Source organism: Dromiciops gliroides, chromosome 4 (genome assembly GCF_019393635.1).
Source record: "Dromiciops gliroides isolate mDroGli1 chromosome 4, mDroGli1.pri, whole genome shotgun sequence".
Lineage (NCBI taxonomy): Eukaryota > Metazoa > Chordata > Mammalia > Microbiotheria > Microbiotheriidae > Dromiciops > Dromiciops gliroides.
In genome coordinates, this window is record NC_057864.1 from 391,998,653 (window position 1) to 392,015,946 (window position 17,294).

The window sequence follows — 17,294 nt, forward strand, 5'->3', positions numbered from 1 at the left end:
AGAGAAAGGTAAAAATCTAACTATTTCTAAGAGACCCTATCATCTGACCCACCATGGTGAGGTCAGGAACCAAAAAAAGAGAGACCCCCTTCACCAGCATCTGCTTCCTACTTCGTGTCCTCCTTCCAGAAATGGGAGGCTCCTCAAGTTGATTGGCTGGCAGCCTTGATAGACAGTACCCACGAGCAAACGTCACTTCCTGACGCCAAGGACCTCAACCGCATGGCTTGCCCTCAGAGGCCTTCTCCTCATGGTAGAGCCTTTCTACAGTAAGTCTCCAGCAGGTGGTGTCATTCCAATTGTTATAATACCTAACAAAATATAGGTTGTAAAAATTCTGAGAAGACAGGGTAGAGTTGCTTGTGTCATAGGATAATTCTAGGTTTCCTTTGAGATAAGCAAATGCCTCATGTGGCAGCAGATACAAATTTGAAGGTCCCAAGTAGGTTTATAGTTGGGTGGACAGCAGAATGTGGGAAAACTTATGCGGAGAGCTTAGTAGTACTTCCATAAGGAGAGTATATGGGGGGCAACCGGGATTCCTGCTAGTAAACTCAGGGACACTTGGAGTTGGGTTCCAGTTGACTCTTTTCCTCTTTTCCATTGCCCCCAGAAACTGATTGGCTTTTTCACTTCCAGTTTTCAATGCCAATACTCTTTATTTTTTGACCTTGTGTGGAAGTAAATGGAAGATTTTATATCAGGAATATTAGATTTGAAGTCAGAGCACCTGAATTCAAATGTTAGCTCTTCCACCAAGAATCCTAGGTTTAGAACAGGAAGAAACCTTAGAGTTGGTATACTTCCAATTCATTCATTTGTTAGATGGTGAGATTGTGTCCTAGAGAGGTTGATGACCACGTAAGTTGTAACATAGATAATTTATTAGGCATTTACTATGTGTCAGACACCATGGATTAACAGAATGGGGACTCAAACCCAGGTGTGGTGACACCAAGTCCTTATAATCTTTTCCATTATAACAATACCTTTTAGTATACCACACTTCCTGGATCATCTTTGTGACCTTTTAAAAATTGCTTCATTTCTCTGGGTCTACTGCAATTTCCTCATTTGTAAATTGAATGTATTGGACTAGAAGATTTTAAAGTTCCCTTAAAACTTTAACAGGTTATGCTTCTATGTAGTACTTTATGATTACATTACCCATGGCTCAGATCTAAGGCTCTGGGCTCACTTGAACTGAGATCAATCTTTAAGATTCTTCAAAATTATTCCTTGGGTTATACACCCACCTAGGGTTTCCTCTGAGAATATCAGAATTTAGAATATGTCTAAAAAGAGCCCTTAGCTCTCATACAAACTCCTAGTATTTATAATACTGTCCCTGGTGGTTAACTCCCCCTCAAGCCCATCCCATTTATAAATGAACTCAGTCCTAGAGAGTCCTGCAACTTTTATCTCTGGTTGTTTTCACTCTCCTTCAGGCCTTACCTACACCATATACGTGACTCACATTGCCAGCAAAGGGAACAAGTCCATTTTTTTCTCCCCCAAATCTTGGCTATCTGCTATGCCCATCTGTTTTCCCCTTTGAGTTTTTATACAGTGATGGTTCTGTCTTTTTGTCACTAAATCTCTGTCCGTCTGTGTCTTTATTTAACATTACTTTCTTTTCTCATAGAAGAAGCTCTGGAGTTCCTTGAAAAAGACTTGTGGATGCACAATTCTCTCTCCAGGGGTTTGATTTAGTCCATGCCTTTGTGTAGCTCCTCCTTGCTTTTCTCTGTCCAATTTCCTTTTTTGAGCCATTGTCAGAACAAAGGACTCGTGAATGGGGGGCAATTGAAAACTCAAGACAAGGAGAATATTCACATTTTGTCTAGGGAATTCACACCTGAGGAGACATATGAGTGGCTTCCCTGTTTCTTCCTAGGTCATGCTTAGACATACTTTCTATGGTTTCTAGGTACTTTATATATAAATATCATTTATTTGATCTTCACACCAACAATGTGCCATAGTGATTCTATTCCAGTTTTACAGATGAAGAAATATAAGTGACTTGCTTCAAATCACTCAGCCATACTTGGTCTTCTGCTTCCAACTGTGTTGCTCTTTCTACTAAAATGCTTCCTCTTAATCCACTTTCAGATTTTCTAAAGGAAACTATGTGAGACTACAGGGTAAAAATAACAATGGAGAATTTATTAATCATAAAATCCTATAGCTTGGTGAATCTTTGAGTTGGAAAAACCAGGAGTCATACAGTAACAAGAATCTGCTTGGTTTCTTTAGCTCTAAAGTGGGGATAATAATACCTTTCCTCCTTTTCTCAGAGTTATTATGAGGTCCAAATGAAACATTTCCCCCTAAAACAATAAAGCACAATAAATATGAGTTATAATTATTATCATGTTTTATATTGTTAGCCTCTTGCATGTTTTTACTTTCTGTGACAAAGCCTCTACTCATCTTAAGTCACAGCCAAATAACTATTCTCAATCAGTTGAATTTTTAGGTTCTAGAATTGTTCATTTGTTTTGGATTTTCCCCAGTCTATGTGCAGGACTGGGCAGTGGTGCAGCAGATGAGGGAGGTTCCTTTGACCTGTATTGTTCCAGCAGTTGTTTGTTATGATCCAGTTTCCACCTTCATCATTCTTGAATGAGCTCAGTGAGTTTGGAGTATGTCAAATATGCATAACCAGTTTTTCCTCTTTCATTACCTCTTCCTTTTTCTGGCTTCCTTCAGTTCTAACTATCCCTATCTTCTCATACACCTCCTGTTAGAAGAACAATATGTGGGAAAATTATATTGCCCATTAGAAGCACAATGGGCAAAACATTGGCAACTGCCTTAGAATAGTACAGAACAGTCCTCAAGTTTCCCTCCTTTCTTTCCTGCTCTCCTTTCCTTCCTTCTTTCTCCCTCTTTTCCTTTCTCCCATCCTTCCTTTCCTCCCTCCCACCTTTTTTCCTCCTCCTTGCTTTTCTCTTTCCCTTCCTCTTTTCTTTTCTTCCTACTTTACCTCCCTCTTTCCATTCCTTTTCTCACTCTCTCCTTCCCTTGCTGCCTTCTCTCTCCCCCGCCTTACCTTTATTCAATTCTTTCCCTTCCTTACTCTTTTCCCTTTTTTATCCCTTCCTGCTTTCCTTCCCTTCCTCCCTCCTTCCATCTCTTTTTTCTTTCCTTTTCTTTCCTCTCTTGCTTCCTTCCCTGGAGATCATCTAATTCAATCTCACTTTTTTCAAGATGAAGAAATTGCGGCCCAGGTAAATGAAATAATTTACCAAGTTAACACATGTAGTAAGTAGCAGAGGATAAATTGAAATCAAGATACTAGCTGCGTGACCCTGGGCAAGTCATTTAGCTTCTTTTTTGCTAGCCTTCAAAATGAGGAACTTAAACTTAATAGCCTCTAGGGTCCCTTCAGCTCTAGATCCAGTAAGCCTCTGGAACAAATCTAATATTCTTTCCATTGCAACATAGACTCAATGAAGAAATGATAGCTAGATAGAGATGGGGATTTTAGTCAGAGATACTAAGTAGAAGGAGAGAAGCATGGAAAGTTAGGGCTAGAAGGGATCTGAGAAACCATCAAGTCCAACCGCCTTTATTTACTCATGTGGAATTGGAATTTCAGAGAAGCTCTAACTTACCCAGGCTTCTGCAAATGAAACAGGTTTTCTGGGATAAACAAGTTAAGCTTCCCAACTACCAGGCCGGTGTTTTGTCTTTTATCACCTGAGCCTTCAAATTCAACCCTGCACTTCCTAAAGTGGGCTGCTAGGTGGCAGAGAGGATAGAGTGCTGGGCCAGAAGTCAGAATGACTCCACTTCATAAATTCAAATCTGACCTCAGATACTTCCTAGCAGTGTAACCCTGGACAAGTCACTTAATCTTGTTTCTTCATCTGAAAAATGAACTGCAGGGGCAGCTAGGTGGCACAGTGGATAAAGCACTGGCCCTACATTCAGGAGGACCTGAGTTCAAATCTGGCCTCAAACACTTGACACTTGACACTTGTGTGATCCTGGGCAAGTCACTTAACCCTCATTGCCCTCAGAAGTACCTGAATTCAAATCTGGTCTCACTTAACACTTACTAGCTGTGTGACCCTGGGCAAGTCACTTAACCCCAATTGCCTTACTAATAAATAAATAAATAAATAGAATAAAGTGGGGGGGGGGGAGAAAAATGAACTGGAGAAGAAAATGGCAAACCACTCCAGCATTTTTGCCAAGAAAACCCCAAATGGGGTCACTGGGGAATGGCTAAACAAGCTGTGGAATATTATTGTGCTATAAGAAATGGCAAGTAGGATGATATCAGAAAAGCGTGGAAAGACATGTATGAACTACTATATAGTGAAGTATGGAGAACCAAAAGAACATTGTGCACAGAGATAGCAATAGAAGAACTGTGATTAACTTGACTATTCTCAACAATATAATGATCCAAGACAATCCCAAAGGACTATTTATGAAGCATACCATCCACCTCCAAAGAAAGAACTGATATTGATGGAACAGACTGAAGCATGCTATTTTTCACTTTCTTTCATTTTTTTCTTTTATTCAAGTTTTATTATACAAAATGACTAATATGGTAATGTTTTTCATAATCATACATGTATAACCCATATCTGATTGCTTACTGCCTCAGGGAGGAGGGAGGGGAGGGAGGGAAGGAGGGATAAAAATTGGAACCCCAAGCTATGAAGAAAAATGCTTATTTCTTTAAAAAATAATAGCATTTTTTCCAATTACATTTAAAGACAACTTGGGGGGGGTGAGGCAATTGGGGCTAAGTGACTTGCCTAGGGTCACACAGCTAGTAAGTGTTAAGTGTCTGAGGTCAGATTTGAACTCAGGTCCTCCTGACTCCAGGGCTGGTGCTCTATCCACTGCGCCACCTAGCTGCCCCTAAAGACAATTTTTAACATTCATTTTAAAAATAATTTTGACCTTCAAATTTTCTCTCTCTCTCCCCTCCCTCCTCCCTAAGATGTTAAGCAGTTTGATATAGGTTATATATGTATAATTATGTAAAACATTTCCATATTAGCCACAAAAACCAACTTTCTAAAAATCGTAGCTTTATAATCTTCAGACTTCAGACAGTTCTCAAAACAGTAATAACAAAGGCTGGTTTTCCATTTTCTTTTATGGTTGTTTGCATGGTCTTGATATATGATGAACATATCTTATAAGCTCTTGGAATACTCCATGAATACTACACCAAAATTATTTCCTTTTGTGCATTCCATATTAAAGTGTCTAGAATTAAAAAACAACAACAACATATCATGCCTTTTCTCCTCACATCATAGTCATCTCTCACTCTCATATTGAGTCTTTGTGACAAAGAAAATTTATTAAGGAAAAAATATATGCTAAAGGAACCTTGTTAGACTTGCTAGTGATCCTTCACTTCTCTGCTGCTATAGTTTCAGTTGTTTTTCAGTCATGTACAACTCTTTGTGTTCCCATTTGGGGTTTTCTTGGGAAAGATACTGGATTTTGCAGTTTCCTTCTCCAACTCATTTTACAAAGGAGGAACTGAGGCAAACATGGTTAAGTGACTTGACCAGGGTCACACAACTAGTAAGTGTCTGAAATCAGATTTGAACTCAGGAATATGAATTTTGCTGACTTCAGGCCCAGCACACTATCCACTATACTACCTAGCAGTTGTGATTTGTTAACCTCTCCTCCAGAATTTTCACTATATTTTTCTCATTACTCAGAATTCAAGTTACAGTAATCTTTTTCACTTATGTAGTTGTCATTGTGCATATTGGTATGTGGGTATGTTTATTAATTGTATATTAGTTTGTGTACTTCTTTCCAATATCTTTTAATTTCTCATGATTATTTTTTTGCTGAAACATAATCTTTCATTATGTTTATATAATACCATTTTTAGCCATTTCACAATTGATGGGCACTCACTTTGTTTTGAGTTGTTTAGAAAATCCTTTTCTCATAGGTATATATTTCTAGAGTAACATTCATTTAACTTTATGTCATTCCTGCTTAATAATTCTGCACATGTGTGACATTTATTATTCTTTAGTTCAGTGTTACATTTTTTTCTGTTGAAATTAAGCTTTTAAATCTGTCCTCTAGTCAAACCTCTTTTCCATCTAGGTGTGGTGTCAGAAACCATAAGTATCTCCTGATTGGCTTCTTTTTGGTCATCCACACCTTTTTTTTTTCTTCCCACCTTTTGGTTTCACTACTCATTAGTCCTTCCAGTGTATGGGAAACAGAGAAGAAGGAGAGAGAGAAACTCAAGTCAGTCAGCTATGTTGCTTATTAGGAACTCTGAAATGAATTTACAATTATTGGTTAAACAAAGTTTCTTTTTAGGTTATTTCATGTCACATTAGTCTTGCTCCCCATTAGCTCAGAAAATCAACACTTGGCTATGTCTTTTGGTGGAGACATTTTTTTTTTAAGTGAGCAGAAATTTCTAAACATTCTAATGAAAACATTAATCTCTGGCTGATGTTGTCATGTTTAAAGGGCTTCTGGCAGGGCACTTGGAGCCAAGCATGAATAACACATCTCTTTCTATTAGCCTTTTAGTTGATGAATTAGTCAAATTTGACATTCATTTGTCATAATTTTAAAAGAAAATCAATACTTTCATTCAGTCGTCTTTGTGTGTGACTGACAGAAACAGCCTCTTTTGCTTATTATTGGTTTGATGGTTCCATACAGTGCTTAATTTTTAAACTTGAAAGGCATAGTGAGAGTATTTTCCCTCAGAAATGGAGGGAAAACATATGTATATTATACTGAAGAATTATAGATTTCTGAAGGGATTTCACAGCTGCAAGTTCTGTACATTAGTGGAGGGTTGAAGGAGTTTTCCTTTGGCCTATGAAACATTTTCAATTTTGAAGTTCTGAGGGTAGTTACACAGACTTTCTTTTTATACACTCACTTAATACTTCAATACTAACTTCCAACTTGCAAGGATTCCCTTAATGAACATTAAACAAAAGTCATTTTTTGGGGGGGCAGGGACATGGGGGTCAAGTGACTTGCCCAGGGTCACACAGCTAGTAAGTGTCAAGTATCTGAGGCCGGATTTGAACTCAGGTACTCCTGAATCCAAGGCCAGTGCTTTATCCACTGAACCCCTAGATGCCCTAAAACAGTCAATTTTGAACAAAATTTCATAGATTTCCTGCACCCTCCTTTGCTTCCCCTTCCTCCTCTCTACCATCCAGCCCTCAGTTTATATTTGCTAGATTGGATAGGAATCAGGAATTTATTTAGTGGCTTATCTGATTAAGATTGGTGGAGGTAGATAATCTATACTTCTGGCAGAATATGAAAGACAGGAGCTACAGTAACCTGTCACCCACTAGAAACTACCTAGTTACTGAGTTTTATGGAAATGTGTAACACCTGGTTTTTGGAGGTTATCTCATCATAATACAGGGTTCCCATTAACTTTGAGCCATAGGGAAAGCCACCCTTGCTCAATGTGTAGATTGGGATTGACTTTCTTTTTATATCTTAGTTTCCCCACCTTCAAGACAAAGTTCAGGTCTTTTTTTCTCTAGGTTCTTCTATCATATATGAGAAAAGATCATTAATTTATGGAGAAATGGAGAGCCAGTCTCTACTGATGAGCCACAAAGCTTTGTATTTAGACTTGTCTTATTCAGCAAAGGAAGGAACCTAGTAAATAGAATGTTAGACCTTAAAGGGATTTTATAAATGATATAATGTTTTTTAAATTTAAAAATAAAAGCTAGGTTCAGGGAAACCAAGTTACGTGCTTGGTATTTAGTAGTAGAACTAGAGCTAGAACCTAGGCAAACTGATTCCTAGGCCTGTGTTCTTTCTAGCACACCACACATTTTAATCAGTGTTTCCATGAACAATCGGAAGTATGCTTATAGAGGCAGCAGGTGGTACAGTGGATGGAACATTGGACCTGAGTTCAAATCTGATTTCAAATAATTCCTAGCTATGGGACACTGGACAAGTCACTTAACCTCTGTTTGCCTCAGTTTCTTCAACTGTAATGTGGGGATAATAATAGCACCTACCTTTCAGGATTATTGTGAGCCTTAAATGAGATAATATTTATTAAAAAGGAAACAACGGCAACCCCCAAAACAAACTAGTGCTTAGCAGGGTGTCTGGCACATAGTAGCTATATAAATGTTTATTCCCTTAAAAGGTTGAAATGATGAGCTAAAACTATCAAGAAGAGCTGAAACTATAGGGATCAATGTAAAGCCCTTCACTTACATCCAAAAATATTAACTATGCAAGTATGCTGGGAAGAATTTGTCTTCAAAACAGTTAATATGACCAAATGGTTAGGAGATTTCATTGACGACAAGGCTAATGTGAATCCTAGGGTAATTGATAAGAAAATTAATGTTGCATTAAGAGAGGCATAGTGTCTAGAACAAGGGAGGGACTAGCCCCACCGTACTATGCCCTGGTCATACCACATATGGAGTATTGCATTGACTTCTGGCTATCTCGTTTAAATGAATAATCTGATACTTGTCTAGAGAAAGGAAACCAAAATGGTGAAGGGTCTCCAATTATGTCATTTGAGGGATGCTTTGAGTTACTTTTGATGTCTAATCAAAAGGGCAAACTTAAAGGAGACACAGTAGCAGCTTTCATATATTTAAAGGACTGTCATGAGGAAGAGAGAGATTAAACTATTATGCAACTTCTATGGCCGAGGCACTGTATTAGATACTAATAGAAGAACAAAGATAAATAAGATGTGGTCCCTATCCTTAAAGAACTTATAACACAACTAGGCCACACGAAAGTTTACACATGTGATGTTTAAAATCTAGTGTGAGAATCAGGGTGCCACCCTGATTCTCACACACAGAAGTAATCATTTAATAAAATATAGGCTGTGATGAGAATCATAAGAAAAATACATTGTTTAGAATAAGGAGAAAACACTTCTGGGCAGGAAATCAGGGAGGATTTCATGGAGGAGATGATATCTATGACTTGAAGTATAGGTAGGATTTGGTCAGATGGAGATATGAAGAATGTTGACTGAGGGTCTTATTTGGATTTTGCCTCCTGTATAATATCTCAGAAAAATTCTGCAATTCCATACTTTTTGAAACACAGCGACCTCCATAGACTCCAAAACACTAAGCCCATATATTTAAATAGTCACAGTAGTTTCCTACTGGTGTGAATTATGCCAGCAAACAAACATTTTTAAAAAAAGGTTTAGAATTGCTAGTTTGAGAAATAGTACTGAGGTGAGGAAATGGAAGGCAGTGGGTAGCAGAGAATGAATAAGAATATGGAGTTCAAAACCAGCAGTCTCACTGGAACATTAAAAAAAAAAACCCAAAGAAACCATATTTGAGGTTGCCAACTTGAAAGCATAAGTCATTCACGATGGATTAAATAGAAAATGCCAGATTTACCCACCCCAAGGAGCCAAGATTTTATGAATTTCATCTGAATGGCAAATGTAATCTAGAGCTACAAAGAAAATTCGGTTGGCAGCATTTGGGGGAACTGTTTTGGAGAACAGGGACTGAAAAGAAATGCCAGATTTGAGAATGGGTATATTAGCGAAAGGTTGCTGGTGGGCTCTGGGATGAGAACTCAAGGAAGGGAGATGGCAAAATCCCCAAAGGAATAGAGGGGAAAGCAAAGGATTGGCAATTGAGGAATGATTATTATTATTATTATTAGTTTACTTTAGGAAGATAAGTTATTCACAAAGTCATCTTGTAGGGTTATAGGATATCAGGAAAGAACTGATATTATCCTAAGAGATGACAATCAGTTCCTTAGCTCCTGTGACAGTTTAAAAAAGGGGACAGTGTGAGGAAAAAGTATCAAATTTCTACCTGAGCCATCCAAAAGAGTAAAGAAAGAATTATACTAGCCTTATCAATTAGTTGAAAAATTAAGGAGCAGACACTTAAAAAAAAATTTTTTTAAGAAAAACATTTAGGGTGACCATGGCAGAGGGAGCCCATGTCTAGGCCTAGGATTTGGCGTTGTTCTTTGAGTAGACTGGCTTTTAATTTCTTTTTATGTTTTAGTTTCCATACCTATGAAATAAAGCTAAAAAATGCTAACCCCTTCTGATAAGAGAGCAAAGAAAGAAATGGGTTTTTGGAATACAAGATTGTAAACCATGTGTCGAATGGTCTGTTCCTTAGAGTAAACAATGGATGAGGGCCCCCTGAAAGCCATTGTTAAGCCTTTCTGGTGGTACTCAAAGCTCAAGAAGTTGATGTTGCTGGTATGACCATAAGAGGTAGTATACATTTCAGTTTGATAAATATGAATGAACTCAGATTGAAATGTATATTCACACGGCCACAGACACTTAACACTAGCTGTGTGACCCTGGGCAAGTCACTTAAATCCTCATTGCCCTGCCCCACCCCCCAAAAAATTTTAAAAAATATTTGGATAACTGAAATGTTTATTCACAAATGTCACAGGGCAAATAGGTGGTGGTGGGAGGTCTTTAGGTATTCCTCTCTCAAGAATCACACCCTCTTACACACAAATCTAATTAAAATAAAATCATCTTTTATTTGGGTGCTAGAGAAAGTAATCAAGAGAGAAAGACTTCTCTCAAGGGGAGATGGTTCAGAGACATGATTCTCTGAGATACCTCTCTCCTTGAACAGGAGAAAGGCAAAAGGTTTTATAGATGATAGATGGGGTGATCACCACCTGACAATGGAAAGTTCCCTTTGAGGGTGGGAGAAAGCTTGAGTGATGTGGTGGTCTTGACTTCTGGAATTATCTGTCCCCTGGCCAATTAGGCAGGAGTCATGCCTAATGGGCTTATCTCTCTTACTTCTCAAGTTGTGTTCATCCTTTTTGCCAGTAGGCCAGTTTAAACTTTAATAGTTCCAAATTCCTCCATATGTCCCAACCTCATATCAACAAAGGTAATGGTAGTGCCTGTATCAACCAATGTGTATAAAGCTTCATTCTGTCAATGTACATTTGACACTCTTTGAGCAAAACAATCTCCTGCAATTAAAAAGTCTTCAAGCTCAACAAAATAGAAATATTTGATAAATTGTGAAAAGGGATATTGAGCACTGAAAATATTATTCTTGAGTTAATATTTTAATGGAGTTTGCCTCTTGGTAACATTAGTCCCATAAATAAATTGCCACCTAGAAAATTAGGAGATCCCCTTCTAATTGAGGACCACTTGTTGTTATGTTCTTAGAAACCTATAGAATAGGGACAGCTAGGTGGTGCAGTGGATAGAGCACCAGCCCTGGATTCAGGAGGACCTGAGTTCAAATTTGGCCTCAGACATTTGACACTTACTAGCTGTGTGACCCTGGGCAAGTCACTTAACCCTCATTGCCCCACCTTCTCCCTCCCTCCCCAAAAAGAGAAACTATAGAATAGAATCAGGGAATCTTGAAATGTAACTAGAACATATGTAAATATGGCAGCCATGGCAATTTGAAAATTCTGAATTTGGGGAATCAAATATAAAATGTAATAAAGGAACTTTGATAACTTGAATTGATAAACTATGTTCAGGAATGTTGTTTTTTCTTTGTCCTTGCCCTTGAAAGGCAATAATAATGTTACTGAAATGAATATGGAAGGCTTTGACAGATGTGTAACTCTGTAAGTATATTTGTATTTATGTTTATTCATTTCCTTATCCTTTTTATTTAAAAATAATATTGTAGTATATAAGTTTAGATAAAAAGTTTGTCTGTTCCAATCTTTTCTATATACACACTACTTTTGATAGTCTATGTTGGTACTGGCACAGAACCAACAGACTTTTTAATTAGTCATTTGTCAAGACTTTTCCTTATTACAAGGACTCTCCATGGACTTTTGTTTTTGTTTTTGTTTTTTTTGTTTGTTTTTTTGTGAGGCGATTGGGGTTAAGTGTCTTGCTCAGGGTCACGCAGCTAGTAAGTGTCAAGTGTCTGAGGCCAGGTTTGAACTCAGATCCTCCTGACTCCAGGGCTGGTGCTCTATCCACTGTGCCACATAGATGCCCCTCCAGAGACTTTTGAAAGGGTAAAAATTACCTGTTTTTTTAAAAAAATTCTTAATTTCATAAACTAAATCCTTTAAAGACTTTGATTAGTATTATCATGTTTGTATATTATCATAGGAGCACAGATTCAGAGCCAGAAGAAACTTTAGAAGCTATCTAATCTAATTCCTTCATTTTTACAGATGAGAAAACTTCATTTTACAGAAAAGTTAAGTGGGTTGCCCAAGGTCACAGAGGTAGTGCATACTAGGATTTGACCCCAGCTATTATGAATCTAAATTCAATTTGCTTTCTGCTACACCATTATCATTCATAAAGATTCAACAGTATCTTATTTTCTTGAATAGCAATTACAATTCAGAGACAGAGAAGGTAGCTTTACCTTTACCATTGCTTGACTATGATGTACCTTACTGTGACTGACTGGTTTTGCAATTATCAACTTTGTATTATGCTTGAACAATGATGTTGCTAGCTGCTAAGTATACAGGATACCTTTAGCCAATTAGAATCACAAGACTAATAGAATTTTAGAACTGGAAAAACCTAAGAAGTAATCTATGAACTTCTTCACTTGATAGAGGAGAAGTTAGATTAAGCCTTCTTGATGTCCAAGTTTATCTGATGGCAACAGGACTTAATTTACATCATCCTGGTTCCACACCAGTAAAACTTCTCCAAATTCCAAGTGCTATAGCTGCTTCCTGATCTGCCTTGGCCCTCCCTAAGGCCCTAGTGTGGACTACAATTAGAATGTGCATTAGCTTCTAATGATTCTGAATTAATTGTGAATCTCTGTGAAAAATCTAAAAGTCTATTAGAAACCAGTTTGTTTCCTTTTTCTATGAGTAAAGATCCAGTTAATATATTCTGGTGCAGGAGATCAGTTTTCCTAGCAGGTTCCTAATAAACAATTTCCCCTCAAGGTTAATATAATAGGCAAACACCTTTTGCTGCAGCAGGCAAGAGCTAATGAAAGATTAGCTTACATTATGATTCATTATTTCAAAATGTCAGAATAAGGTGGATTTGTTATGGGACTTTTTGGGTCTTTTTTTCCATTCTTTAGTAGAGAATAAAATTTTTGCTTTCCTAACGTCAGTGGATTCACTCAGTGCTTGTTTTCCAGGCCAAGTTCAGACAACCGACGCCAGGGTGGTAGAGACAGATTGGCCAGTGCTGGTGACAAGGGAACCATGGCCATGGAATCCACCAAGGAGACTCGCTACTGTGCGGTATGCAATGATTATGCTTCCGGCTACCACTACGGTGTCTGGTCCTGCGAGGGCTGTAAGGCCTTCTTCAAAAGAAGCATTCAAGGTAATAGTGTGTTGAAAACAATTAATCAACATGTTTATCCCTCAGATAAAAATGGATGTGATTAAGAAGGAAGAAATATTAGAGACTGAGTTCATTTAACATATAAGCTGATAGCTGGTGGGACCAACTTGGATGTTTTCGTGCTAGATTAGTGCAAATTGTATCTCTACCCTCCCAAGTACTTGATGCATGTTTCTTGAATTGAACTAAAAGTGAATACAGAGGAAAGACTTGGTTTGTAGCATCATCGATTTAGAATTGGGAGCCACCTTACAGGTAACCTAATCCAATTACCACATTTTACAAATGAGGAAATTAAGGCCCAGAGAAGTTACATGAATTTCACAGGGACACATAAATGGTAAATGGTAGAACTGAAAACTGATCCTAGGTCCTCAAACTCCAAGTTTAGTGCTCTTTTCACTGCACTGCATTGCTTCTCAAAGAGCATCAGGAGAAAAGGGCTAGTTGTTATTAGGATAGATGTTACTGAGTTCTTTAGCATCTGCCATGAATTTTGAAGTCTCTAAGGTGATGACATCTTATCTTATGTATGGAGGAAGAGAAAAAGAACATGAGAGAAAGGGACAGAGAGTGAACCATTTCCTTCTTCAATGGAAAAAAAAATAGAAAGAAGGAGAGGGAGAGGAAAGATACCTTGCCAATGTGCAAATTTTGGGGACAATAGATTAAGACACTTTATATTTTAAAAAAATATTGATGCCTTCTGTTTTTGTTTCACAGTCATATCCAGATCTAGCCTTTTACCCCTTGGTCCCAGCCCACTGAGCCTTCTCTTATAACCAAGAAAACTCTTTTAAGCACAGAATTCAATTACCCCAATGAATGCATCTGATGCCATATGTAGCATTTCTCTTCTGCAGTCCCATCACAATCTTAAATTTTATCCTTTAGTTCAGTTTAGAAAACTATCAGTTTACTGGCTGGTAACTTCAGTAGTGAGGGAGTTATCATCAGCATTAAATAACATTTGATAAGTGTTCCCCTATAAAATTTGTCTTCCTTTCCCGCCCATTCTTTTCCCCAAATACAGTTTTCTTAAGCCAGCTAGTTTTTATCTCTATCCCAAAGGGAGAATATCCTGTCTGTTATGTAAATTGCTTTGGGAGGAGATACTGTTTACTTCTCAAAAGTAAATGATTGGGGGCAGCTAGGTGGCATAGTGGATAGAGCACTGGCCCCGGATTCAGGAGGACCTGAGTTCAAATCCAGCCTCGGACACTTGACACTTACTAGCTGTGTGACCCTGGGCAAGTCACTTAACCCCAATTGTCTCACCAAAAAAGAAAAGAAAAAATAATAAATGATTGCACTAAAGAAGTCTTTGAGAGTTCCTAAGAAGTTCCCGGTGAACTAGCTCCATTTGTTCAGAATGATGCCATTTTCGAAGTCCTCATTGTCTAGTTTTTTGAACACCACAGGTGTTGCCTGGCTGGCAACATTTCCTTTTGGTACTATTTAACTATTCACTGTGTGCTTTTCTCTTTGGGATCTTCAGCATAATAAAACTCTTTGAGAGCTGACACCTATTAAATTATTAGGAGATGCTTAGGGAACTGCTCTTCATTGGTTGGATATTAATGCTTTTCATTGCATGAAATTACTTGGAAGTTGGAAGATGGTGCCCATGGTCCATTTTCACTTGCATGATTTTGTACAACTGTTAGTATTTTTCATAAAGTTATCAGAGAGGTCAACCCGGTACAAATTAAAAACATTTTTATGCTTTCAACATCATTCATAACATGCTATAATTATGTGTGACTTTTTTGCAGTGGTATTTCTGTAAAATTGATGACATTCTAAAAAGTCTGATCTCTATTTTTAAGATGTTTCCAGGCAGAGAAACTGGTCCCTATCAGTTAATAATGACTGATCTTATTTCAGAAAAATAATATTAACACTTTGGGGGTTTAGTGTGTACCTGTTCATATTTGTATTTTTCTTTATAATGCCTTTTTTCCTTTGTGATTTCACTTTATGTTTAATCTGATCAAATCTTAATTATCAGTGATTCAAGGGCAACTAGGTGGCACAGTGGATAAAGCACCGACCCTAGATTCAGGAGGACCTGAGTTCAAATATGACCTTAGACACTTGACACTTACTAGCTGTGTGACCCTGGGCAAGTCACTTAACACTCATTGCCCTGCAAAAACAAACAAACAAACAAAAACAAAAAGAAAATGCAAAATAAAATTATCAGTGTTTCAATAAAGCAGATAGCATATTACCCTGGCCTGGATGTTGGGAGATCTGGATTCTGGGCCTTAGACCTTAGTAGGTCTAAGATCTCAGATAAGTTGCTTAACCACCTGGGCCCTTATTTTTCTTTTTCCCTAAATTGAGGGTATTCTAGATGAATTCTAAAAACCTTAGTTGCAAAGTTATAAGATTCTAAGTATTTAGAATGCCTACTTGTGTGCTGCACTAGTTTTCTTGAAGGATTCAAAAGAAGAGTGGATCTGTACTACAGAAAACTTTGAGAGGGGTGACAAAAATACCCTTATGGTATAATTATACTATAACGAAACACAAAATTAAGGATCAATTGTGTATTAAAACTAACAAGTATACAAGAGAAGCTAAATAGCTAAAGGCAGACAATTTGATATTTAAACAAAGAGGAAAAAGTTGAGGTTTCTTGGAGAAACAAAAAAAGCCCACTTCATTCATTTTTGTTCCTTTCTTTAGTAGCTAATATTTAGGTTCCACACAATATACATTTGTATTGAATCTGATGCTTTTTTTTGTGGGGCACTGAGGGTTCAGTGACTTGCCCAGGGTCACACAACTACTGTCAAGTGTCTGATACTGGATTTGAACTCAGGTCCTCCTGAATCCAGGGCCAGTCTTTATCCACTGTGCCACCTAGCTGCCCTCCTATACTTCCTTTTTAATAAGCATTAAGCCTACAGAAAACAGAAAAACAAAACATACATTCCATGGTGTAAAGAATGAATTGTTATTTGAGGTTTTTATGCCTCGGCACTCACTGGCCTGGGGCTCCACAAACTGCACGGTGCTCCACCCACTGGTTGTAGCCATTGCCAGGGCTCTGGCACCCCATGTCATCACCACTCTCTGATGCCTACATGGGCCTGGCAAAATTATAATGATTGGAAGCCTAGTGAGGGCAGTCATGTGACTGTCAGAGCAGCCATCCCATTGGCTGGGGCTGTGTGGGGTGTTTCTAGGTTTGGGGGAAGAGAATTGGGCATTCTAGGTGGAAGTTGGAAAGGGACAGGAGTTCTGCTGAGTATTTTCAGCTGATTCCTGGGCGGTGGTATTTTTTCAGGTATTATAATTTCCCTTTCCCCATTTTATTTCCTTTCCCTTGATCCTACTGATCCTGTTTGTGGTTTTTTTTTTTTAAAGTTCATTCTTGTTAAAATAAATTTTGTTCTGTTTTGAGGTAGGCTGTCGGTCTCCTTCCTTGCCCCAATATTGCGGCGAGCTGCTTAGCTAGCACTCCCCAGTTAAAAATTGGTCCCCACAACGGTGAAACAGTGGAGGAAAGATGGGCCTGTCTTTTCTTTATGTTTTATATCTACAGATTCATTTACTGGTATGACTTACAGTTCAATTCTGGATGCTCCCTAGTGTGAAACTGCATCTTGTGATGAGCTCCCTTACTTTATGTTGGTTAAAAATTAGAGATTTTGAGCAGGATTTTGTTGGATAACTGCATATACATGCAGTGTTTATAGAGTCATTGCAGTCTCAGATAACTTTTTGTAAAGCTAATGAGTTTATTTTCAGAATACAGAACTTAATCTTGTGAACCACTGACCCAGTTATCACAAAATACAATATTTTACAAAGTAAAATAGAAAAAAGGCTTTCTCCATCCTTTCTTTGAAAAAATAACCAATTTGGGGGCAGCTAGGTGGTGTAGTAGAGCACCGGCCCTGGAGTCATGAGTACCTGAGTTCAAATCTGACCT

At 37.9% G+C, this 17,294-nt stretch overlaps 1 protein-coding gene across 1 annotated transcript in view; it reads left to right on the forward strand.

Moving 5' to 3' along the window:
- ESR1 (estrogen receptor 1) overlaps window positions 1-17,294 on the forward strand; it is a 531,109-nt gene that overhangs the window by 226,303 nt on the left and 287,512 nt on the right. Inside the window, 1 exon segment of the mRNA XM_043999817.1 lies at window positions 13,137-13,327. Within this exon segment, the coding sequence (XP_043855752.1) occupies window positions 13,137-13,327 (191 nt within the window).